Source organism: Rhinolophus sinicus, chromosome 1 (genome assembly GCF_057876585.1).
Source record: "Rhinolophus sinicus isolate RSI-liver-muscle chromosome 1, RSI-T2T, whole genome shotgun sequence".
Lineage (NCBI taxonomy): Eukaryota > Metazoa > Chordata > Mammalia > Chiroptera > Rhinolophidae > Rhinolophus > Rhinolophus sinicus.
In genome coordinates, this window is record NC_142501.1 from 39,915,954 (window position 1) to 39,943,420 (window position 27,467).

General features: G+C 37.2%; 2 protein-coding genes across 3 annotated transcripts in view; one reads left to right on the plus strand and one right to left on the minus strand.

Moving 5' to 3' along the window:
* TM7SF3 (transmembrane 7 superfamily member 3) overlaps window positions 1-9,001 on the minus strand; it is a 29,168-nt gene extending 20,167 nt beyond the window's left edge. The window contains exons 1-2 of the mRNA XM_019737508.3: window positions 8,568-9,001; window positions 1,723-1,877 (exon numbers count right to left, since the gene is read on the minus strand). Of these exons, the coding sequence (XP_019593067.3) occupies window positions 1,723-1,877; window positions 8,568-8,721 (309 nt within the window). The 5' untranslated portion in view covers window positions 8,722-9,001. The remainder of the gene's footprint in view (window positions 1-1,722; window positions 1,878-8,567) is intronic.
* Window positions 9,002-13,859: 4,858 nt separating this feature from the next.
* On the plus strand, window positions 13,860-19,370 carry MED21 (mediator complex subunit 21). Of its 2 annotated transcripts, none has more exons than XM_019737497.3 (4): window positions 13,860-13,977; window positions 17,142-17,256; window positions 17,798-17,898; window positions 18,441-19,370. In XM_019737497.3, exons 1-4 carry the CDS (start codon window positions 13,936-13,938, stop codon window positions 18,615-18,617), a joined length of 435 nt encoding a protein of 144 aa, XP_019593056.1. In that variant the 5' UTR covers window positions 13,860-13,935; the 3' UTR covers window positions 18,618-19,370. The 2 variants fall into 2 exon arrangements, with proteins under 2 accessions (XP_019593056.1, XP_019593059.3); XM_019737500.3 differs by lacking the exon at window positions 13,860-13,977 and adding an exon at window positions 14,395-14,444.
* Window positions 19,371-27,467: the final 8,097 nt, after the last annotated feature.

Consider the following 27,467-nt stretch of genomic DNA (forward strand, 5'->3'; position numbering starts at 1 on the left):
AAATACAGTGAGAACTAAAGGCAGCACAAAAGAACAGTATGATAATTAAAGTTAACTAAGACTCTTTCTGCATGAAAAGTGAGGCCCAAGACACTATTCATTCAGGCCACTTTTGTCACATTAGTTGTATCGATGTCCCTTTATCCAAGCTGTTTCCTCAGAAGTAAAAACAGGCATTATAACTACTTTGCTGAGCTGTTGTGAGACTTAAACTAAGTATATGGAAAACCAGGCACAGGGGTTCCAAACTAGAAGCCCCAGAGGCCCAATGAGTTTCCAGAGATCCCCATGAAATTATACAAGTGTATTTATACATTTTGCCAGGTAGAGAGTCCCAATTTCAGTGGATTCAAAGTCTATGGCCCCTGAAGCAAAGAACCACCAGCCTAGCACACAGAGGCACGTGATATATATATATTTGATCTAGTATGTATGTTCTAGATTTCTTCCTTCAAATGTTGCCTATGCTGTGATGTCATTAAGGAGGAAATTATGTACGTGCCATTTTACTATGTCTCCTATGTACGGGAGTTTCCTTTTGAACCTAGTGCCAGAAAAAAAACTTGGCTTCTCCTGAATCATTGGCATGTTTCTTCTGTCTAAGAAAGTTATGAAATTCAACACGCTTTGATTTCTGCTCTGACTGCCAAGAACTAAAGCAAAATCAATGTATGGGTCATACACACTGTTATCTCTTACAATTAACAATTTATTCCTTCCTCTGTTCCTGGATCAAACTCTCCCATTTCTAGTCTATTAAACTACCACACACACACACACACACACACACACACAATTTCAAAGTCTTCATGGTAGGAGCAGTACGTCAGGAATAAAAAAATACAAAATACTTAGTTTGAAAGATAATATGAGCAATGTTTATAAAATATATATAACTTAGACTAAGAGAGCTTTATTTTGCAAATTCCAGAATAATGTAAGATAGGCTTAAGACAAACAAAACGAAGCAAAACATCGTATAGAGTGAAATTTGTTAGTCTCAGGGATCATATAGGCTAAATAGAGACAGATTTGTAAAGGTTAACATAAATGGCAGGTCCTAAATCGCTTAGGTTAATCCAGGGCATTTGAAAACTTCCCAAAGCTGAGGTTGAGGTGAAGGTTGAGCTGAGGTTGAGGTTGAGGTGAGCTGAGGTTGAGGGGTTTAGTGACGATTTCTTTGCCAGAGTCCTAAATGCTGCTGAAAGCCAACCAACCACTGGGCTGCATGAACTCAGTGTCAGGATTCTTTTGTTTCTGAGACTCCAAAGAATAGAGTTGATCCTATAAGGGTCTTATTAAACTTACAGGTCTTAGTAAACTTCAACACTAAATGACTGAACAAAAATGGAAACGCATTAAAATGTATTCCCAGTAAAAATCATGAAGGACCCCATAGAACAAGAGGGAAAAAAAGGTGGGAAATCATGAGGAAAGCTTTAACTACAGACAGGAAACATTTGGCACAGGCCGTCCTCTCCCAAATTCAGCACTTTATCACCCCTTCTTTAAGTCAGAGATTGGCACACTCAAGAAAGGCCTGAGATACTCATCTCTTAGCCAGTCTAAATCACTAATGTGACAGGACCCAATCTTGATTTCTTTTTTTTCAATTAAGACATAAAGTTAAATATAAAGAGTCATCACATTCTAATGCTTATACTAATTACAAGACCCCAAAATATGGAAACAGTTTTTATGGAAATAATTCTTTGTACTTACCTTAGAAAAAGAAATTGTTGTATTCTGATACTGTGAGTGTATTTGGAAAATAAGAAAAGTCACATTGCTGGAAATATTACGCAAAATAGCTTCCTCTGGAAAGGGCCTGTTGAGCTTGAAGTATCTAAATTTCCCCACAGAAAATTCAATAACACCTACAATGGGAGAAACGTTTCATTTACCATTTGCACCTCTAATATCAATTTGCACCTCTAATATCAATTTGCAGAAATCACATACATAAATATAGGTACTACTAATTTAATCCTCAGAAAGAAAACCCTGTTGAGATAAATATTACTATTACTGCCCCCATTTCACTCATGAGGACAATTAAGCTTACAGAGGTGAAGCAGTCCACCCAGGGTGACTGACTCAGCTAGTAGTAAGTGGTGGAAGTAAGAACTAAAATGGAAGAAAGCTATTTCTAAAGATGCGAACAACACTTAAAGGGCTGATGACGCTCAAGATGGCTGGCTCCCAGAGCCCAGAAAAATTCCCCATTTGGCAGTAACAATAACACTTATATTCAGAACAGAGTCTCTGGATTTAAGGATTAACAGCCCTGAGGACCTAGTAACAATTGTGAATGCACTGGTATTCAAGAACAGTACAATCTAGTGATTCTGAAGCCAGCCTGGAGATACAGGGGTGGCTTCAATTGTATCCCACCATTTACTAGCTGTATAATTTTAGGCAAGTTTCTTAATTCCCTTAAACCTTAATGTCTTCATCTGTCACATGGAAATGTACACCTAGCTTGCAAAGGAAGGTGCCATCAACACTGGCAAAATGTCTTTTGTGCGCCCAGGTCAGGTACTTCACAGATAGTCATTGAAACATAGGCATTTTGGAAAAAAAGAGCGTTTTGTTTAAAGATCAAGTTCAATCACATAAAAGATAGGTATGTCAGTAATTCTCCAACACCTCATCTTGGCCTTTCTCATCTGTCTACTTGCTTCCATCTCTGGTTACATTTCACTCACTCACTCACTCTGTCCACGTTTTTATGTTCAGTGTTTTAAAAGACAGTAAGGAAAAAAGGTAGGACAATAGAAATTAAAATATATTATTAAACTAGTAACTTAAAATAAGTAGGGATATTAAACATAGGTATCCCTGGGAATGTATTTTAAGTGACTTTTCTTTGCACATTTCATTGTTTATAAAATTTCTCCAGTGATAGTGAGGTGTTCTTATCAGAAAGAACATGAACAATTTGAAAAAACCTTCATGCTTGATGGCATGCAAAATACAGGTTCTACCTCAACTCTTAAACTGCGATTTACAAAATAGGGACAATCCTACCTCTACAAAATGATGACACTCTCTCAACACTCTAACACTTGTTTTGCTTTCCCTTTAAGATGACAGTATTTTCCTCAATAATATATAACGCTTATTTTAAAAAGATAAGAAATGTAGAGAAAGTTAATTCTTCCAGCAAGTATATTATGCAGAAATAATCACTATTAACAGTTTGGTATACATCTTTCAGGATTTAGGTAGATATCAGCATAAGTATTTTTCTGTAGATGGAAAAAATGATATAGATACATTTGGTATAGCCCATTTAGTACATTTCAGATATCTTTCCACGTCAACATAATTTTTGCTTTACCATTTTAAACGCTGTATTTCATTCTGTGTATGTAACTATAATTACTCAACCAATCCCCTACTGACGAACATACAGGCATCAATAATACTGATTCCAACATCAGTAAGAAATAAAATAGTTCTGTTTTTGTGAAAGTATATTCTAGGGGTGAAAAAAAACATACACACACACACACACACACACACACACACACACACACACACACACACATATGTCAGCCAGTAAACCTATTTCAGCCAGTAAACCTATTTGCTGATATATGTTTTGGCTGTTGATCACTACCTAGGAGTCTGGTTCTCATTAAGAAAATCAGCAATGGAAACAAACAGCCTATGTGAGAATATATATGATTAGGACCAAAACATTGAGTTGTACAGTCTCTGCTTCTGAGTTCTTCAAGAAGAATACCTGGCATTTCAGAAATAGTTACAACTTTCATCTATTATTTCCTGAATTTCCAAAAGCTACAGGAAGATCATGCCTCAATAATCCTCTTTCTCCAGTCAAATGATTGTAGCAAGAACCAGTCAGAAGCCAGATAATAAAGGAGAGAGACGCTGTATACATTATTTAAAAAACTGGTCCCTTGACAAAATAAGTAGGGATATTAAAAGCAGGTACCTCTGGGGGGTGTATTTTAAATAATTTTTTCTTTTCTTTACACATTTCCTTATTTTTTCAAATTTTCTACAGTGCTCATGAGGTATACTTATTAGGAAGAAATTCTAATACAGTGGTAATCTACTCTGGCTGTGCATTGCAATCATCTGGAGGTGGTTTTTAAAAAATTGTTGCCTGGGCCCCTCTGCAAACCAGTTCAATAAAAATCCCTGCGGTTGGTTAGGGTCCAAGCATCAATTTAAAAAAACAAATAATTATTAAAATAACATACATACAGAGAAGTACACAAAGATTACAAACAGCATTCTAGCATCTTAGAGGTCTAGAATGCCCCCTTCCAATTAGTACTTCTCCCCTCCTTCCCAGAGGTAACCAGGATACTAACTTCCAACACCACAGGTGGGCTTTACCTGTTTTTGAAATTTAATTAAATGGAATCACACAGCGTTAATTCTTTTCTGTCTAGCTTTCTAAAAATTATCATTATATTTGTCCAATTCATTTAAGCTACTATAGTAACTAAAATTCATTCATTTTCATTGTTGTATACTTCATGAAATAAATACACCACAATTTATCTATTTTACTATTAATAACATTTGGATTATTTCTAGTTTGGAGTTATTATGAATAACTCCATTCAGACATTTTTTGAGCATGTCTTTTGGCGCACATTTGTACACATTTCTTTTGAGTAAAACCTATGAATGGAATTATCAGGTAATAAAGTATACTTATGTTCATAGATACTGCCAGTTATCCAACGTGTTTTTGCCAATTTACACCCATATCAACTTGTGGGTATTCCAGTTGCCCAAGAGTCTCACCAACACTTGATATCATCAGTTTCTCTGCTGGGTACATAGTGGTATCTCACTGAGATTTTAATTTACATTTCTCTAATTATTAATGATACCATGTTTCTCCGAAAATAAGACCTAGCCAAACCATCAACTCTAATGCGTCTTTTAGAGCAAAAATTAATACAAGACCCGGTATTATATAATATTATTTTATACCTGGTCTTATATTAGAATAAGATCGGTATTATATTATATTACATATTATATTAGGCCCGGTCTTATATTAAAATAAGACCGGGTCTTATATTAATTTCTGCTCCAAAAGATGCATTCATTAGAGCTGATGGCTTGGCTAGGTCTTATTTTCGGGGAAACACGGTAAGTCAAGTGACCATATGTGAGGGTTTGTTTATGGACTCTTGTGTTCCATTGGTCTATTTGTCTATGCCAACACCAATATTGCACTGTTTTAATTTCTGTCCAAAATTTGTTCTTCCTCTTCAACACTGTCTTGACTATTTTGGGCCCTTTTTCACTTCCATATAAATTTTAGAAAGCAGACTGTCAATTTCCAGGAAAAAAGCCTGCTGGAGTTTTGACTGGGATAGCACTGAACATATTAGAGAGAAATGGTATCTTTATACAGAATTTTCTAATCCATAAAATTTGAGATATCCCTCTATTTACTATTTCCCAATTTATCTCAAGAATGTTGTATAGTTTTCTCTATACTGGTCTTTACATATTCCATTATAATTATCCCTAAATATTTAATGTTTCTCGATGCTATTGTAAATTTACTTTTTCTTTTAAATTTCAATTTCTAGTTCCCTCTTCAACAATATGTGTTTTTTTAAGTTCTCCAGGTCTTTCTAATGTCTAGTCAGGTTTGAGAACGCCTAACAAAATGTTTGATGAATTAGGAAAGGATAAGTATATTTTTCCCTATTCTTAGTTACCTTTAACCTAACTTCTGTGTGAAAAATCTTTTGGCACGGTTACCTCAACAGTCCAATACCCATTTCACAAGTTTTATAAAAGATTGCGTATTAACAAAACCAGTTACGGTTTGACTCCTGGCTATGCAGGGCTTTGTCATGTTTGACATTCTAAAGCCTAGTACAGTACAAGTCACCTAGTTGGCACACAGTAAATGTTTAGTGAATGACAGTTGAATTTTGTGACCTCAGGTGAGCAATTTATTTCCTCTAGGCCTCAGTTCCCTCATGGTAAAATAGAAGTACCGGTAATTGTGCTGCATAAATCATTTTGGCGGCTGAAAGTATCAAACAAATGGGGATTTTTTTTTTTGTAAACTGTCCAATACTGTAGAATAAAGTATCATTATTAACTTCCATTAGCTTTCCAGTGTTTCAGGGGCTCATCTTCCAAAAAAAAAAAGCCAGGCATTTAGTCTGGTCCTACAAATAAAACTAGTGGGAATAAGAGGACTAACAGGTATACATATCCAGCGCATTCATCATAAACATCAAGTGGAGAAGGAGACTTCCATTGAGTGACAAGGAAAAAATACTGAAAGTCAAGACAACTTTATCAGTACAGACTAGCAGAATCCCTATTTCATTTCTACTCATAAAAGTAGACATGGCAAATGAAGAGATGTATCCAAAATATATCCTGAAGAAGTGAACAGGAACTTAACTTCACCTCTAAGCCATCTGGAAAAGAATTCATCAGAAACAATTTATGAGGCATAATTAGATGATAGGACTTTAGGAGTGGGATGGAAACAGCACAGCAAATCATATTACAGAGCAAATGACTATTAACATGGAGACAGCACTTTTGCTGTATCTCTCCTCTGAAAAGCAGTGCCTCTGCTTTTTCTGCCAAAAATATTTTTGCCATCTGACCCAGGGCATGGGACTCTTTTCTCTTTTTCATACCCTTCCTCCACTCCTACCCAGAGTCACTTTTTCTTTCCAATAATTCCATTCTAAAAAGAGTTGCCCAATCCTAATCTTTTTCTTTTCTTTCCCATCAGATCCTAAACTGGCAACCTTAAAATTTCCAACTCTTCCTTTTTACTAATTTACTAAAATTTACCTCCATTGTTTATGCTTTGGCACAACAACCAAATTCTAGAACAGCTCTGAAAAGCTGTGTCTTCAGAATTCTCTTCACATGGAATAGTAAAAACAAAAACAGTTCATTCAGCTCCTTGAGCTGGTCAGCATTCAAATGCTCCTCCCAATTTCTCATTTACATCTTCTTATGAATTTTCATTAACCCTAAAAGCTGAAAGGAAACACAAAAATGTACATACTACCTTTCCCCTAGTTTTGAGAGGAAGAGGGCACTGGCAACTAACTACACAAATGGCCTTCTACCTTACGTATAGCACTATCAGTAGCACAAACAGAAGGCTCAAATGAATTTCCGCTCAACTCCAATTACTATGCAATTCCATGTGAGTTTCAGGATATGAAACGGAAACAATAATGAATGATATTAAAGAGAGCAGAGAAGTGGGACTTCAAGATAAGGGAAAACCGTTTAAATGTATGATGCACCTCCTGTGCCCTGCTGGTCACAAAAAACACCTTCCTCAGATATTCTATGACCTACATCTGCCACCTTCAAAGATTCATTTGGTTTTCAAGTCACTACTCAACGTGTGCGAGTTAGCTCCTACTAAAGATGGGTAAAGCCTCCTAAATTACAGCAGTTGCTCAATTTCTTCAGTTTGTATAATGATCAGACTCCTCAAATAGAAATTCAGCCATTTTTCAGGAGGATCATGCAAGTTTTTCTTAAAAACCATGAAATTTGTAGCGAGACACACTTGTGTTCAAATGCTGCCTGTGTCCCTATTAACTGTCCGCTTGTGTCGTGAGCATCATCCCGGGGCTCAGCTTCACCCTCTGCCAAGTGAGGATTGTAATTATTTCACAGGGTTATGAAGATTAAATAACAATTCCATGAAAAGCACCTGGCACATTCCGTACTCAGTGAACGTTATGTTAGTGCCCTATCATAAAAAAGGCTGTTTTTTCTGCAAAAATATAATTGCCTTTTTCAGTTTGGGCCCGAAGTCCTATGCAAACATTCTAGGATTCAGTTTGCACAGGTTTTCAGAGAGAAACATTTAGGAATATAATCATATTATTCAGAAAATATTATGTTTCAGAACTGCAACTAGTCTAATGCTCAAAATAAAACTAAGAAAGTGCTTAATCTCACGGAAAAAAGCACATGATTACCAGCCTGTCACAATTAGTGCTTTGTCAGTTTATACATTAACAAACCACGAACTACTGCAAAAACCCACTCATCAAGCACATGACCTATAATCTAAAGTCCCATTCTGAGTTCACTTTTCCTCTCCAACTCTGTCGAGTTCACCAACTCGAAAAGCATCTAGATTTTGCAGTGTAAAAACCGGCTGCTGCCTGAAGGGCCATCAATCGTAAAGCCCTCAGTTCTGTACCCAGCCTTATAGGCCAAAGGCTCAGATACGCCACTTGAGAGCAAAGAGGTGCTTTAGAGTGTTAAATTAAACCCACAAACATGGCTGCTCCCTGAAGGAAATAATAACATGTCTGAACAAGTGAGTTAAGTATTTCTTCGCACTTCACTAGCCTAAATTAGGAGGTTGACAGCAAGGCCTCTTTAGCAAAGGGAGTTTCCTTCTGCAGGAAAGGACCCTGATCCATTCCTGCTGGTCTGAACTCACCACCTGCCTCTCCCGCTAGGTGGACGGACCCCGGAGAGGATTTTGACCTTGGAATAAATTAAAAAGTAACTCGGTTGCAAAAGTGAGGCGCCCCCGACCTTACCCACGCTGGAGTTCCCGACGGTCTCGGCTCCACCAGCCACCCCTGGTTGCAACGCCAACATCGCCAGGGCCAGGAGCCGAATCAGTTCCATAGCTGCCTGGGCCTGGCGCAACAAACGCCCCGCTCGAAGAGGGGCGTGCGCAGGGCCACGCATCCTCCTCGCCCTCGCTACCCCGGGGCGCTCGCGCCGGGCACCATCGGCCGCCAGGTGCTCGCGCCGGGCACCATCCGCAGCCAGCCGCTCGCGCCCGGCGCCTTCGGCGGCCAGGTGCTCGTGCCCGGCGCCATCGGCCGCTAGCTGCTCGCGCTGCACACCTGCCAGGTCCGCCGTGCTGGCGAACTACCTCAGCCGCTCTCCCCAAGCCCAACAAGAAGTTCCCCTCCGGGTGATTACTCCCCGCCGCCCTCCACGGCGCCTCCGCCCCGCCCCTTTTACGACACCGCGGCGTAGCGTGTGCGGCGCGCGCCGCCTTCTGGTGCTCGGCCGGCTCCCGGCCGCCTGCAGTCCCGGGGCTCGTGCGCGGGGCTGAGGAGACCCCAGGAAGTTGTTATGGGGTAACCTGTACTTCTCTCTTTTGTGTCTTTCCCATTTACGAAAAACACCGTTAGAGTAAAAATAACTCTTTCTGTTGCGGCTTAACGTCTCCAGTCTTCTGCTCCCAAGTGTAACGGTCCTTTGCAAAAAAAAAAAATCTGGCATTCAAAACGCAGGAACCATTGTTTTCCCCGTAGCAATTACCTTAGTTTCGCAGGCGGATGTTAGTATGAAAGTGCGGGGGTAATGCTGTTTCTGTGGTGGTTACTACGCTGGTGAGGAGCACCACATTTAAAAATACCAGTGAAGTTTCGTTTTCTCTAAGCAAAATATCCTCGAAGACTCAAGACCTTAACCTGAACTCCTTTTAAATCTCATGCCTGAGTGCTGTTTAAAGGACAATAGTCCATGTGACAGGTGAAATGATAGAATTAGATTTATAGACTGAAAGTTATTTGCCCTGCTTTCCTTTTCCTGCTCTTTAAATTTTTCATTTGTATATTTTAATGAGCAACTATCTTGAAAATTACAGTATTCAATTAATCCCCTATTAAGCTGCAAGTCTGTAGCAAACTATGTTTAACAGTCACAACTCTTCCTGTTCTCCCTCTGCCTGATCCAAATTTTCACACCTTGGGTAGCACTGTCTATTCCTATGACGTTTATTCACTCTCCTACATGCCCTGTAACTCTCAGTAGATGAAATCCCAGGAAGAGGATAGGAGCGATTATAAGGGTAGCATTTGAATCAGTAATGGATTATCAATAAATTATGTTCTGATATTGAAGAGGGAAGATTAGAATTCTATCTCACAGTCAAAATGAAATCCCAAAGTAATAAATAAAACCATAACAGCTAGAAGAAATAATTTTTTTAAAAAAAAACTTATCTCTGAATGGTTCTTTTTCATGTTTTTAATTTTAAGAGTTTATTTGAGCAAAACTCAATTGGAATCTGGCAGTACCAAACGGGAAGTGGTTTGAAAGGTTCAGGGGAGGAACTTTCTAAATGGAATAAGCAAAGGCAGAAACCATAAAAAAATATTGGTAGGTATGGATACTTGAAAATTTAAATTTTATGAAAGACAAAAAACAAAACCTTAATATGAAAAGTCAAGCTGATGATAAAAAATGAAAATTAGCAAATGACATAAACAGGGAATTTGACACACATAAAAGGAAATATAAATGGATGAAAAAAAGTGTGGATAAAAAAGCTAAGAAGTAGACATTCTAAGATAGGACTACTGGGAGTGTAACTTGAAACTTCTATAGCATAATCTCCATCAAAAATCTTTAAAATATTCATAATTTTGGTATAATTCCACTTTTAGATATAAATATGTTAATATGTATAAAAATTAGTGTATAAAACTGTTCAAGGTGTTAATTACAATGGCAGAAAAAAGCTAAAACAACTTAAATGCCCAACAATAAGGAAATAGGAAATAATTAAATAACCTGTGACACATGCATATAATATTGTGTAGCCCTTCAAAAGTCATGTTTTAAAGGCAACTGATTGATTGTGAAGTGTTTATGAAAAGTGAAGTTACAAAGCAATAAATATAGTATGAGCTTTACATTGTTTTAAATTTGCATCCATGTTTATATTCATAGAAAAAAAGGTTAAAAAGTATACATATATATATCAAAATGTTTAAAATCAAGGGTGATTGGATTAAGAATGATTTTCTCTGCACATTTCTGCACTTTGTAAAAAATTTACTTTGAATGTGTATTGCTTTTGAATAAGAAAATATAATTTTTAAGAAGATATGTATAGTTTTAAAGGTTTTTTATAAAAGCATTCAGGATAACAGTTCATCTTCCTGAGTAGGACACATAAGGCTTTTCATGATATAGCTCCTGTCCACCTGTCCAGTTTCCTGCTGCAATTAAACCCAAACTCTCCTATGCTGGCCATGCTGAATTCATTTCAGTTCCCTGAACTAACCTCATTCTCTCCCCTCCATACCTTTGCATTGTAGTTCCTTGTGCCTGCTGAGGACAGCAGATGACAGAGGTGTCAGTAAAAGAAGGTCTCATTATCTTGGCTCTGAAATACTGTGACAGCTTGGGTTCCTTGCTCATGTAAGAGTTCCAGTAGAAACCTGAGAAGTAAATGGACTCAGCAGCTTTGCAGATGAGTTTGTTACTCCTTTGAATTGAAAGAAAACACAAAAACTGACAAGATTCCCCAATTCAGGATATAGATAACTAGAGCCATAAAGTCTACTTAAGGTTTAGAAAAGAAGGAAAGGAAGGAGGGAGGGAGGGAGGGAGGAAACCTATCCTACATATTTGATAAAACTCAAGACACTTTGGATGGAGATGAGAGCAGGGATTCAAGGGAAAGGCAGGAAAAGACCTCTCTCTGTTACACTTGCCCCTTTAGCTTATCCCATTCTAATGTTACCTTCACTCTATATTTTAACTCATGTTCTTTGTGTAGCAGCTTACATTACTTTGTGTTTATTAAAGACAATAGATGTTTATTTAGTAACTATTATATGGAAATCATTATGCTAAGAAATCATTCATTCAGTCCATAAATACGCATTCAGTGGCTTTTATGAGGCAGAATAACTGCTTGGTGCTAGGTATTGGAAATATGGAAACAAAAAAATACGTTTCCTGCTTCCAAATAGAGCATGGTGGTGAGTGAATTGGAGTAATGTATGAATAATTACACCTCAGTATGCTAAGTGCAATAAAAGAAGTATAAGGAACAATTGTAACGATTGGGGGCAATTAATTTGGGTTTCTGGAAGAGCTTTATAAAGCAAAAGATATTTAAAATAGAGTTTGAAAGCTGAGTGACCAACCAACAAAGGAACAAAATGGATGGAAATTAGGGCATTTCACATGAGTAAGAGAGAATTATATGTGTCTTATATGGTGTGCATAGAAATCTGAAACAGTAGAGCACATTTAGGTAATTACAAGGAGTCTAATAAATAAGCAAATACTTAGTTTTATTATTTCAGCCCAGACTATAGTGAACCTTGAACACCAGGCATAGATGGCTAGACATCAACCTGAGGTCTCTGTGGAGCCACTTAAAATCTGGAAGGAAGATAATGACAGGGCAAAAGGTATGTCATAACGTGAGTTGTCTTGAAGTGGCTTCTCTACCCCAGGCGCCCCAACACTCTTCAATCAGGTTACAAAACTTAGTATTCTCCTTAATCCCTCTGTATCCAACCAGTCATCGGTCTATGTTAATTTTTCCTTCAAAAATAGCCTTTCTTCTCTTATCAGGGTCAACACTCTAACATAAGCCAAACTCATCTCATTCTTGGATAACTGCAAGACCCTTCACCTAGTGAGTCCCTGGTTCATTCATCTCTGCAAACCTAGCACTCAACATACTTCCTGGCACATGGTAGGCATTCAATAAATAAGGTAAGTCTCAACTGGGAAGTGCAAGGAGGCCACAGATCACTCCAAATTACAGTTAAAACAAGTTGAAGTTATCTTTTATTAATCCCATTATGGGGGGGGGGGGTGCCTCACCTAGAGAGGTTTCAAATTAGGCACCAGCAGGTATTGTTTGGGAAGCAGGGAGGGGTTTTGAAGCAGAAGTGGAGCTTCCCAGCTAGGGTTGAGGTAAATCCAACAAGCCAGTTCCCCATGGATAGTTTCCCCCACCCTCCTCCAACCCTAGGAGGGTAGTCAGGGAATATCAGCCTGAGAAAGAACATATGTGAGTTCTTCCAAGTCCACAAACCAGTCATTTATTTTTCTTTCCAGACTGTCCCCAGGCTAACATTCCTTAATACCAAGTTTATACTATTACTCTTCACACTTAAACTCTAATAGGTCGTCCCAACTCTTAAATCTAAATTGCACAGCTTATCTTTCTAAAAAGTGAACCTGCCTTTCCTATCATCTGGCTGATTTTCCAGGAACCTCCTCTCTTATGACTACACCGTGTCCACCTCCATTGTCCTCTCCACTAACGCTCCTTTGTTCTTCACACTTTTCCTTCACTGTCACACAACCAAGAGGTTTATTAGTTGCCTAGGTTCACATCTTACCTTTTAACGCCAAATGCCCACCGAGACCCTCCTTCTCCGTACTCTACCGACAGTCAATACAGCTCAATTTAGTACTTATTTCGAACGCTTTACATCTCACATGTGTCAGCTTTCCCAGCACACCCACACTCAGAATTAAAGCAGGTAAGGCCCTCTGCACTCAAAGGCAACAGAGAAGGATCCTCACCCAGTCCTTCCTGATTGCCTGAATTTTAATTTGGATTTGTTTTAGATAAACAAAACGTAACTCTCAAGTACTTTTTTTAATTATTAGTTTCAGGTGTACAAAACAATGTACAAAACAATTACACTCCTCACAAAGTGATAACCCCCTCCCCCAACTTTCAGGTATTCTTGAGTTGCTTGCTGTGTATATGTTTTGTGGTCCAGCTGGAGCGCAAAAACAACGTAAAATAAGTTCTTCAAGGTGATATTTAAAATGAATACATACATGGGAGGGTAGGAGAAATTCACTTTTTAAAATCTCAGAATCCAACAACCTCCATAAAGTGTTTAACACCTAGAAACCTGGAGAACAGTATGTTAACCCCAAAAGCGAGTGTACACCCAGCAGCCCCCAAGTTACTCAAAACTGGCCCAAGTCAAGCTTTTCCCAGCGGGAACTAGTCTAAAATAAGCATCATGAAAGTTCCACACCCCCTCGCGGGGCGTGGAGTTCTGCTTGACTCTACCCCTTCCAAGAACGCAGCCCTGTGATTGGCCAGGAGGCGTCCTAGAGCTACCCAATCGCGTGCGAGAGCTGCTTTAGCGTCCCTTTGCTTGCAGGAACATGGCGGATCGGCTTACACAGCTGCAGGACGCGGTGAACTCGGTGAGCAATTTCCCTCGATAAGTCTGTCTTCTTCTTTCCTGAGGTAAATCTAGGGCGGAAAAGGGGCCCGAGGGACCAAACCCGGAAGCGGACAGAGACGGGGCGGTAGGTTTCAACAGAAAGCAATAGGGCGACGTGAGGTGTTACTGTGACCAGGGAGGGAGGTTTGAGGCCGGCTGCCCGGCGGTGCGGTAGCTGCGAGAGGGAATATCGCCTTTCGCCTGAGAAGGGGAGGCTCTCTACCAGGACTCTTAGGCTTCAAGGTCCTGTCAGGTTTTCTGGGAATAGTTTTGTTTTGTCAGTGGTGCTCATGCGATCTCTTCTCGCTTGGGAGGAGGGAAGAAGCCGAAGCTTTTTCCCACCCCTTGTCATTTTAACCCACCCGTGCTCTTGATTGTATCTTTATCTTTAGATGCTAGCCGAGAGCATTCCTTCGCCCAAACTTTCACGTTGGGATGGGAGTAATGGTGAGATGAGAAGTTTTGTTTCATCTTAGTTGGTTCCTACAGATCAAGGGCCTCGGTCCATCTCTTGGCCACTCCCCAGCATAAATCGGTTTGGGGAAAACTGACACCTTAATGATAGTAAATTTTCTACTCCTCGTATATTTCCGTTTATTTAGGTCTTCTTTAATGTTTCCCCAAAAGTCTACTTCCTGTTAAAAGTCATGTCTCGTAAGAAGGCCCCCCCTTACTTTAATCCTTCTTATTTTTCCTATTATGCCTAAGTGGAAAGCATATGCAAACTGTAGGATTCATGTACTTATTACCATTAAGAGTTAAGTAGTTTTCTATGGGTAGTTTATATTCGCATTGTTATTCTATTTAGAATTTGATGTCCCAGGTAAGACGCCTATAGAGAGAGAATGTGTTAACTGGAAAATCTAATTAACCGGATCTCTTGCCAGGTTTTTTCTCACTGGAAGCTAGTAAGTTGGCATTCTTGTTATTATATCAGTTTTTGCACTTGAAGAGTGTGAATCTCCTCTTGAGAAAATGATCTACTCTGTGTGTGTATAAAATAAGATCTTTTAAGGCTGAGGCCGCCAGCCCCTAAATGTTGATGAATTCAACAAGATAAATTCTACCTGTAGTGACTGGACTTGGCTGCCAGCCAGCCTCTCTCAGGGAGATACTCCTTTGAGGGTTTACAAAATCAAATTGTAATGATGCTGCTGGATAGAAATGTTATTTTAGGGGAAATGTTGCATATTCATACATGTCTGGTAGCCAAAAGGAGACCAAGGACAAAAATACAGCTTTAACTCCAGGCTAGGCATGCTGATAATTGGAATTTGGAGAGGTTAACTAGTATGAGTGCCTACTGTGTATATAAGCACTATTATGTTCATAGAGCGATACTCTTTAAGGAGTTTACAGTCTGATTAGAAAGATGTCTGATACTCAAGAGACATTTAAATAATGCAAAAGCAGTATGTGGTTAAGGAGTTGTAATGAATTGAGTGTTTTCAATTGTAAGTGCTGAAATAAATTGGAATATAGAGTGAAACGAACTAAATTAGAGGCAATCAGCATTTATCTGAATTGTAATTGTTTTTAAAGTTACTAAAATAACATTTGTTTTACCCTCTGAGAACTCTATAAAGGCAGAAATGATCTTGTTCCCGGTATCTCTGTAATGTTTGCAAATATACATTACTTGTCATAAAGTTGATTTTTGATAAATATTTGTTGAACAAATAGATCTTGAGAGCTTTTGAAGGACAGAGCAGAGAGCCTCTGTCTTGAATATTTTTTGTTTTCTCTATTCCTCATAACAGTGCAGTAATGTGAGAATGGTTCCAATTTAAAAATTAAAAATACAACAACTCAAGTTACTAGAACCAGAATTAGAATCCATATTTGTAGTTTGTGAGCACTTACTACTACTCCATTACATTTGCAAAATGTGACCAAAAGCACTGTAGTCTGGAATGAATTTATCACTAGTCAGGTATACTGGGAGTGCCAAAAAAATGTATACATGTGACTTGCAGTCATCTTTTGTTGTCAGTGTATATTGAGTACTACAATTTTAGTACAGTTTTTTCCTTTTTTAAAATGTGTATACATTTTTTGGCACGCTCTGTATGTGAAGGAGCAATAGAAAATGAATGAGTAGAGTTGACTTAGATTATTGAAAGCTTTGAAACAGCCTGAAGAATTGGAGATTTATCTTGAAGACTATGCTGGAGAGAGCTCAAATTTTTTTGAGCAGGGTGAAATAACAGTGAACTGGAAAACAATAAGGAGATTATTGTAACAATTCTCATGTGAAGTAATTGGTTGAACTAACACAGTATCAGTGAAGCTAGAACTAAAACGGAAAGATTTGTAGTACTATCAGGATTTGAAGATGAAAGGAAAGTATAACAAGTGTCTGAAGTTGGACTGATTGACTAGGAAAATCTCAATACAATTTAGATATTAAACAAAGAAATCAGTTGACTATGAGTTCTGTCGTTGAAATAATGGCAGAGAATTTTAGTGGAAATGCTTATTCACTGATTGGAAATAAGAAATTGAGATTTGAGAGGTCAGGACTATTGAGAGAAATTGCTGGAGAGGATAGAAGTCTTAAATTTGGAGATGGTAAGGAATTGGCATTCTCGATCTTCAAAACTGCTTAAGGAATACTTTGAGAGCATCAGGTGTTTACAACTCAAATCATGGAGAAAAACATTTCTGAATACTTATGGTGCTGTTTTTTCCCCACTATTTCTTTACACTTGTAACTATTCTAGTCTCAAAAAAGGGATCATATACTTTTTACATGAATCATACTTCTTTTTTATTTACTCTGGAGCTGTACTTTGATATTTGTAAGTCAAAATTGCTTTTTACCACGACTACCTCAAAAAAGTCTTTACTTGTGCTTGCAATAGGTATTGGCGTATATTTCTTTTACCTTGGAAGGAAAACAAAGATTATTTTGTGTTTCTTTTTAACTGTTTCAACTGGATTGATACCAAACCTAATTTCTTCGCATGATTAAGATATTTAATCACTGTTACTGGCTAATTTTATCCAAAATTACTTTTTTTCTGTTTTATTCCCTTGCTCAGAGATCATTTTTATAGAAACTTACTATTGTTGCCATTACCAATAAAAGTCTTAAATTTGATAAGTCCTTTCTAACTTTGACATGTTTTCTTTGGCCTCCAGCTTGCAGACCAGTTTTGTAATGCAATTGGAGTGTTGCAGCAGTGTGGTCCTCCTGCCTCTTTTAGTAATATTCAGACAACAATTAACAAAGATCAGCCAGCTAATCCCACAGAAGGTAAATGGATTTTTGGCTTTTCTTGGTTTGACACTCATATTACTTGTAATCTGTTAAAATTAGATTTATTGAGAAATTCAAGTTAATTATCGCGTTCTAAAAATGTTATTGTTTGAGAATATTACTGCAAGTCATAAAAGATATGAACTTGTTAAAGTCAATTTATATAGCATGCTATAATTCTGTTCATGTCCAATAACGGATTGTTATTCCTTTAGAGGAAAATGTGTATCAATTTAGCTATATTTTACTTGTGGGACCTTAATAAGGAAGACATCCCATTTATAAATTCCGTTATTCAACTAACCACCATATTGTCCTAATAAATGATATGTATTATAGTTAATTCCCAATTTGAGTTAATATTAAGGGTAATTCTCAAACATATAATAGAAATGGTGTGTTAAAATTACACTTTAATTGTTAGAAGCCTAGTATTAAAAAATTACATGGTTTTCTGGTTTAATTAGCTTGATGTTTAATTTCTATTTCTAAAAACTTGAGCTTCCCTAATACCCTAATTAATAATATTTTTCTCTAGAATATGCCCAGCTTTTTGCAGCACTGATTGCACGAACAGCAAAAGACATTGATGTTTTGATAGATTCCTTGCCCAGTGAAGAATCTACAGCTGCTTTACAGGTAAAATTATCTTTTGTTTTGAATACTTTGCTAATAGGGAATTTTGAATTAAAGGAGATAGATTTAATGCCTCTTGTTAAAATATTTAAAGCTTAAGATTATATTTTAAAATGGGAGTTTCATTCATTGTGAACTAGTGTAGTCTATTAAAGACTGTGCAGAATATATATAGCTGTCCAATTTTGAGTTATAAGGTAACTTCCTACTTTTCTCAGTTTGGCTCTTTTCCCAGCAAAGAATGAGAGGAGGGTGGCATTCTGGATGTGGAGTAGAATAGTAGTGTCCCAAAGTAGTATGGATGGGTGTCAAATATAGATATCCAGAGCTCTATTATTGAAAATTCATTCCTTTAAATAATTCATACAGTAAAAACTCTTATACTTCCCTGATTTTCGAATTTTTGCCATTGAAAAAGCTATCACAATGGCTGCATAGTCATCCAGATTTAAAAGTAACTACTTCTGCAGTTTCTTTCCTTATCAACTCATTAATCTCCGAGTTTTTCATTTCTCAAAAGATTTTTAAATTTGTGTCTTATAAAGGCTGCTAGCTTGTATAAGCTAGAAGAAGAAAACCACGAAGCGGCCACTTGTCTGGAGGATGTTGTTTATCGAGGGGACATGCTTCTGGAAAAGATACAAAGTGCACTTGCTGATATTGCGCAGTCACAGCTGAAGACAAGAAGCGGTACCCATAGCCAGTCTCTGCCAGACTCGTAGTACCAGCGTATACCACATGACTGAGAAAAGAACTATTTCAATGGCATTAAGAATTCTGCATCAGATTTAGATGTAAGCCTTACCAACAGTTACAGAAACATTAAGCACTATAACACGTTATCTTTCTAGCTATTTTTAATAGTCTTCTATTTTCACTCTTGATAAATAAGCTTGTAAGATTGTGATTGAACCAGCTTTAAACCATCATTATACTATCATTTTTTATTATCCAAATGAAATTATTGAGGCATCTCTTACATTAATGGTCATAATTAAACAAATGTACCATAAAATTCTATTGTGACATAGTTTCTATTTTTATTTTTGTCATATTTCTAGTCTTTTTACAAATCAAACATCCCTCGAGCCAGAGGAGAGGTGATAAGTGTAGAGATAGGAGACATTTCAGTTTAGGTTGGTATCCTTCTACCTCTTTTGAAGTGACAGTGTATAAATTTGGAGCTTGAGCAAGGAAAGTTTTCTGAAACTGTTTTGCTTTTAAGAAACAAAGAGAGTTAGTGTGGCTGGGTGAGAGATTAAGTCACTTTTATGGAAACTTTCCTCTTTTTCCAGAACTTCATACCCATTCTGTTTCCTTTCCATACTTGTTTCTACAAAGAAATGCTCTTCTCTGTCTGGAATATCCATGCTATTGTGAGAGAATTTTTCTTCATCCCAAACTATTTTTTTTCATAACTTTTCACCTTTTTTTTTTCCCCACCTGAAAATCCAACAGTAAAGTATGTTCCTTGAGTCATCGATTCCTTCCCATTTTTTACCCCCTTCTTCCACCTCCCTCCGCCGCAACACTCCGGTTCAGGCCGTTGTTTCTCAGTCTAGTTGTGTAGGACACAGCTCCCTGGCCCATGCTGATATTAGGAGCCTTGCGCTCCCCCCGGCTGAGACAGTCCGTTGCCAGTTACTGGTCGGCCGCTCACAGCAGCTCAGGGCAGCTCTTGCCCGCAGCACTCAGCAGCCTCCAGCAGCCCATGCCAACCTTTGGCTGCTCATGGCAGCCCAGCTCCAGGGAGAGCTGTTATTCACAATCTTAGCTGTAGAGAACGCAGCTCACTGGCCCATGTGGGAATCGAATCTGCGACCTCAGCGTTGGGATCCTAGCACTCCAACCACCTGAGCCACCGGTCCGGCCCATACTTATTTTTTTAATCTGAAGGTTCTGTCTTCTGATCTTGTTAACCTCTCAGCCTTTATTGCTGCATTGTGGTCTAACCAGAACAGATTTCCAGTACATCAGTTACTTTAGTTTGATTTTTTTCTATTGCACCTTAGTTTGTTATTGCTAACATTTGTGTCAGCATTAAATGTGGTTATGTATCCAGCTCTTGGATCTACTTGAATCCACTGATTATATCCATTAGAAATCTGGAGTTAAAATGTGTTCCACATTGTAACTGATTCTATCTTCCCTAGGCTACATTTTTCAGAATGTCCAGAACTACATTTCTTGCAATCTATTACTATCCAGCGTTTAAGAAAGAGGAAGAACAATAGAGATTCTGCATGTTATTCCCATCATAATCAAGCTCTTCCACAGTTCTTGAAAAGTACTGCTTAGAAGCACATTTTAACTCCAGTAATACAATTTATAGAATCATTAAGTTTTAAAGTAATATTAAATGTTATCCATACTCATAGATATTTAAAATGTTAGGCTTATTTTCTCTGACATCACTTAAAATGCAAACACTGGTATGACATAGAAGGTAACTAACCACAAAAGAAAATAATCTTCAAAATACTGAACCCTATTCAATATAATTAACTCCAAGAGAGAAGTAGGAAAACTTGCAGCCTTACGCTGGTAAACTGACTACTATTAAAATACTACCCTCACCCAAAAGAAATTTTTTATAGTTGAAATTGCCTGTTCTTCCAGTTTAAGGAATTGTAGAAAAAGGACAGTACCCATTCTGAAATACTCATAGATTGTATATAACAGCTTCTCCCAGCCATCATCTTGATGGACATGTCTATTGGATCAGGAGATCCTCAAAGTTGAAATAGGTGTATAGTCAATGATAACGTTGCTGTCTACTACACAGATTCTGGAGGACCCAAAACAGTAAGTGTTCTTGTCTTTCATCCCCTGATCCATCCCTTCCTTCCCTTGTCCCAGATCTAAATTGTTTTAAGAATTAATGAACACCTGGTCCTGTCCAAAACGTCCATGGAGACATTTGGTCCATGTCAAAAGGCCCTTAAATTTTGGTCCTATTTAAAACATCCATAAGCATATTTGGTCCATGCCAAATGGACCAAATAAATTTAACTTTATGGCTAGGGCCCTCGAGATCAACCTGATACACTGTGGTCATGGCTTCTACCATAAATAGAGGGTGCCAAAAAAATATATGCACATTTTAAGAAAGGGAAAAAACTGTATTAAAATTTTAATACAAAGAATGATGCTAGCATTCATTTGATTAATGCCATCTTTTGAGCAAACAACATACTACACATTGCTACCGTAATTCAACTTGTAATACATAGATAATGTCTTAAAATGTGTACATGTTTTTGGCACCCCCGGTATATTATTGGAATAAACATCTGTACACATAATTCTCCCTCGTACCAGTGCCAGAGAGGATACTCCCACTCAGGACATGCTAAATGTAGAGGAGTGTGACATGTAAAACAATTCCCAGCCCATATCCCTGTCCGTTGCCTGTGGAGTACCTGGCCACTGAATTTACTTGAACCCTGTGTTCCTGGAAAGCAGCAACAGTTAAACCCCTCCATCGTACTGTATTCCATAAAATGGCTTATGGCAAGGAACTACCTTTTCCTTTTCCCATATGACTAAGATAAGATCTGTGTATCACCCTTTTGCTTACAAATCCAGACCCAGACCCACCCTCCAACTTCCCACTCTGTTTCACAAGTAATTTAACTGGACAAAATGTCCTCTAACTTGGTCAAACTTTAGGCCTTTTCCCCACAAACCCTTGTACTATGATGTAGAATAGTTCTTCCTCAATGACACCTCCTAAAATTGACCACAAAGAAAGATATTCCTTGATCAGCTGTCCATTATGTCACCCGCCCATCTTCACACAGATTTTTCTAGCCTGGTTTACTTCCTATATGTAAAAAAATGTCCTTTTCCACCTCATCTTGAAGATGCAACTCTTATCAGAGCATTCTTCCTATAGCTGTAGTCTTCCTGCCCCAATTGCAGTAGTTCCTCTTTACCCATTGTAATACTTTTTCAAGTAGTCTCTTCTAACCTAAGTCTAGATTTGTTTTTATTTGACACCACTCACTTGTGTAGGAGAAAATCCCATGACGCACCACATAGCCCCAAGACTTAAGTCTAAGGCAAAGCTGGCAGAGGATTTCAAATAATAAGAAATCTATTCAGAACATCTTATGTGCACATTCAGGATAAAATTAATAAAGGTGAATATTAAAAACCCAACACCAACAACTCAGATAAAAGAGGAATTATGATGGAGATTAGGATATAATTCAGAACTTAATAAAAAACTATTTGTATGTAGAAACTTGTGGTATTCCCTTAAGGCATCTAAGAGAAAATACAAGTATAACTTAAATTAGAAAAAAAAGCTGAAAATTAATGAGCTAAGCTTTAAACTGAAAGAAAGAAGGAAGGAAATAAAGGTAACAGAAGAAATTAAGAAGAGAAACATACCATGAGAGAATTAGGAAAGACTGAAGTTGTGAATTCAAAAAGAGTAATTACGTTGATAACAGGCAAGTTTGATCAAGGAAGAAAGATGGCATAAATAATATGAAAAATTATAAAGTCATATGTACTGATTTTAAAATATTAAAGAGAAAATTTGAGTAGCTTCATACCGATATTTGAAAATTTTGATGAAAAGGATATATTCCTAAAAATAGCAAATAGGCTCAAGAAGATATATAAATCATAGTCCTTTAACCTTGAAAGAAATTTAATCAATAGCCAAAACTCTTGCCCACAAATAAAGTACCAAGCCTAGAGAGTTTTATTGTTTTATTAAACATTCAGAAAAGTTCCAATTTTACACAAATAGATAAAGCTTATTACCAAAATCTGACAGGGACAATACAAAAATTAAAATTACCAATCTCACTCATGAACATGCAAAAATACTAGAAAGTTAAAGCCAATGGATATTAAAAAGTGGACTACATCACCATAAATCTGTGTTTAGTCTCAAGAGTGCATGGCAATTTTAGCTTTATAAATTGCTGTATATTATCAATTATAAGATGTCCATTTTTTCCCTTAACCATGTCTTAAATTGTAATAGCCAATGGGCAGCTGTTTTTTTCTTTATTATTGGAGCATGAGATAATGGTATATTTTACAATTGTTGGACTCTTTGATTTGATTTTAAGAAGTAACATAATTCATCACATTTATAGATTAAAATCAGAATTATGGTCATCTAACTTGATTCAGGAAAGCATTTCATAAAATTCAACATCATTTATGAAAAAATTGTTGGCAAGGCAGAAACAAAATAATTTTTAAAATATGAAAGGTATCTTACAGATTATAGCAAACATCATATTTAATAGTCAAATGCATTCCATTTAAGTTTGGGAACAAGACAAGGATACCTATTATATCTACTCATTTTGTGCCAGTAGTCCTAACCAATACATTTAAGCCTGAAAAAGAAAAACTGTAAGGTAGAAAAAAAGGAAACAAAATTCCTACTGTTTAAAGATGAAATAATTACCTAGAGAGAAAATCAAGAAGACTCCATAGATAAATTTTAGAAGAGTCATTGGACATAAAAACAATTGCAACACAACACCAACAAATGGTAGGAAAAAAAATACTTTAAAAAAAGAACACCTTCAATAGCATTAAAAAATAAATGCAATAAAAATGTTAGACATTTAGGGAGAAATAGAACAAAAAATTAGGAAAAAATTATAGAGGTGGCCGGTTAGCTCAGTTGGTTAGAGCGTGGTGCTCTTAACAAGGTTGCTGGTTCGATCCCCACATGGGCCACTGTGAGCTGCACCCTCCACAACTAGATCAAAACAACTATTTGACTTGGAGCTGATGGGTCCTGGAAAAACACACTTAAAATTAAAAAAAGAAGATTGTAAACGTTTAAAACATGTTTTAAAACTTTAAATGGAGAGCAATACCATTCGTATGGAACAGAAGTCAGTATTTTAAATACGTCAATTTTCCTCAACAAGCATAGATTTAACACAATTTTAACTAATTTCCAACTGGGATTTCTGTGGAAATTGACAAGTTATTTTCTAAAATTTATATGGAAGTACAAAGTGGCAATAGAAATCAAGATACGCAGGAAAGATAACAGAATGATAGAGCTTGCTTTAATCGTATTATAATTATGACAGCACATATTTGTGGTGGTCGCACAGCAGCCTAACCATTTGTCCCTTCCTGCCTTTTCCTAAGAAAGGAAGGATTGTGGAACTGTCCCTCTTTGGGATTAGAGTTTTATGACTCGTGTCTCTCTGCCTGGTCTCCAGAAAGAAGGGTTCGCAGTCAAAAACGAGTAAGATTCCTTACGGAAGGAACAACTCAAGCCAGACGGACCCCGTTGGGACCCCTAATGAGCTGCTGTAAAATAAATGGAAAGGAGCCTTGTCTCCCTTCCCCTTTGCTTGAGAAAAGCAGCTGCTGACTCTTGCTGCTCCCTCTCACCTAATTGTGAGAGAGGTCCCTTAGAGCGGGAAAATCTCGCTCTTACTGCTCAGCTCATGGAATGGCTCATCACAAGAGACTTTCTCCCCTCCGGGAGGTGCATACCACACTTTAGATATTATCAGACTATATGCTTCGGTTGCTATGGGACCTACAATTGGGCTCAAAAAGTATTTTTTAAAATTTTGCAAGAGTTTCACAGGCCGTGCCTAAAGTCATGTGATTCCTTTGTTTGTAATCTATAAATACCCCAGTCGACCCTAATCGGTGCTCCAGTCTCTTGGGGCTGCGAGTCCCTTGGTCCTCTGTGATTTAACTGTATTTGAGTCTCTGTCTCTTTATTATAGTTTAACCCTCGCCGCCTCCCTCGTCTTCCCACGGCTTGTGTTGTGCAGGTCGCAACACATATTAGTGCAGGAATAGACAAACAGACCAATGGAAGAGAATATATCTAATAAATCTACATAGATAATGAAAACTTGATTTGTGATAGAGATGATGTTGCAAATCACTGATGAAAGAATAGAAATGGTGCTGGAACACTGGTATATGACGTATATTAAAGTCAATGCCTGTGGGATTTCTTTTGGTGGTGACGAAATGTTCTGGAATTAGTGGTGAACAACTGTAAATATACTGAAAACATTTGTGTACTTTTAAAAGGGTGAATTTTATGGTATGTGAATTGTATCTCAAAGCCAATATAATAAAAACCCACGCCACATGGATGAAAAACTTATATGTGAAGGGCATATATCTAAAATGTTTTAGAAGACATTATTAGGTAAAATATCTTTATGACTTCAGCATAGGAAAGGATTTTTAAAAATAGAAAAAATTCACGTCATTAAAGGAAAGTAATATAAAAGTTACAATAAACTGTGTTAGGCACGGTTTCAATATTAACTAATTTAGAAAAAGTGCAACTGCATTAAAATTTAGACCTTTTGTTCTTCAAAGTACTCCAAAGAGAGTGAAAATACAAGCTCAGCCTTGGAGCAGGTATTAGCCACACTTGTAGCTGGGCAAAAAGTGTTAGTATTTAGAATATGTAAAACACTCCTATGAATCAATAAGAGTCAATAAGAAAAAAGACAATCTGTTAGAAAAACTGCGAAATGCTTAAATCATTTCACAGTGGAGGAATGACCAATAAAGATACAAAAATGCTCAACCTCATTGGTAATCAGAGATATTTGAATCTGGCTTTCAAGATCTTTAGAAAGATTCTCTTTTCAAGACAAGAGGACAAAATATACATTTTTTTCCCATTTGTTTTTTACTAACACTTTGCTAGGTTAATTTATAAAATATTCATTTGGATATGTGGACCACGGGCTTCCATGCATGCTTGACCAGGGCAGATGTTCAGGACAGGCCTATAATGTATGTTATATAACTTTAAGAAAAGCAGCGAGATTCCAAAGATAAAATTCAGGCCAGCAGTTACCTCTGGTGGAGAGAAAGGGATGCTATTAGGGAGGAGCACAGTGGGCCTTTTCATGTAATGTAACAATATTCTTTTTCTTGAACTGAGAGGTATGCATTTAATAAAACAATATTTAATGCAAACTCTATTTGAAGGTATGTTGTCAATGATAAGGTATAAGACAGCCCATTTTTAAGCAGCATAATATATTGTTTCATTTGTGTTTGAATTCAGCAGAACTGGCTTGCAATTAGGTATTACAGGTATTGCTGGAAGAGGCCATTCAGTTGTCTCCACAGGACTGTCACTCTGTGTCCCCCATGCTTCTCAAAAATTCAACAGTAAGTAGAATTTAGAAAGATGAATTGCCCTGCTGCTGAGCTGTGTCCCAACTCTCATCCTTGCCCCAGCATATTTAGGGTTGTCATTTTTTTTTTCTTCTGGTTGCCTGAGGAAAGCCTCAGATCCTGGGAAAGCTCCATTAAGGCACTGGTGCTGAAGGTTGGAGCTTCTGAGACCACACAGATATCAATCTTTCACCAGGAGAGGGCAGTTTGATCCTGAACTTTGGTTCGGTTGAAGTGATTGGATAGGATATTTTTGTGATTTAGTAGCAGTAGCCACAAGTTAAGATTCCCTTGGAATCAACTCAAAGCTAGTATTAGGATTCTGGGGTATCAAAGAAGAATATCCACAATTATCTGCAAAGGCGATTAAAATACTCCCTGTTCAAACGGCATGTCTAGATTTTCTTCACATACTTCAACCAAAACAACATATCACATAGATTGCATGTAGAAGCAGATGTGACAATCAAACATTTGTAAAATCTTTCTGTTCTCACTGTTGTGTTTTTTTTGAAAAATATAGCTAATTCCCATAAAAAAAGCTATATTATTTATATTTACATATATGGCTGTATTATTTTTATTTTAAAATAAATACTTTAACAATTTCTTAGTTTTAATAGGTAATCCACATGACCAAAAGTTCTTTGTCATCCTTGATAATTTTAAAGAGTATGTGGAGTCTTGAGACCAAAATGTTTAATAACTGCTATCTCAAAGGAAAAAAAAGACAGCATGATACCTTTACTTGGCGAAGATTTCTTAAGGGTATAGGTAAGAGGAGAAGACGTTAGTGTCAAACAGTCATGGTACAGATAGAACAATTAGTGGTTCCATTTTTTCTTTTTACTCTTTCCTCTTGTGGCTAAGGTCTATTATAGCTTGGTGTTTTATCTTAACTGTTTTATTATAGCAAGAAGAATTCTGACAATATGGATGACCCTCAAAGTCCCATAACCCTGCTGAGAGTGAAAATGAAGCATTTCCTTGTCAGTTATCCAGACTGTGTTTACATTGATCATATTTATTTTTCAGACCCAGGATTGGCTAAAATTGGGAGATTTTTCTTAAATCATAAATTTTTACTGCGAGAGCTAAAAATTTAAGAAAATCCCTAGATATTATACCACTGTCATAGCTGTGATCTTGAAATTATTATCAACCCACAGTGAAGAAATAACATTGAAAAGAAGTATTTTCCAAAGGAAAATATCCAATAAGAGATTAAACATGTACTTTAATTTTAGAAGAGTTAAGTTCCATCCTGACATACCATGCCCTCTCAGAGAGTGGCTTATTCTAAATGCTTCAGCAAATAACACAAAACAGTACAGTAAATCCCTATTCTTCCTAAGAGTGGTGCTGGAAGAGATTTCTCTCTAACCTGGGCTGAGGCTGTCTTT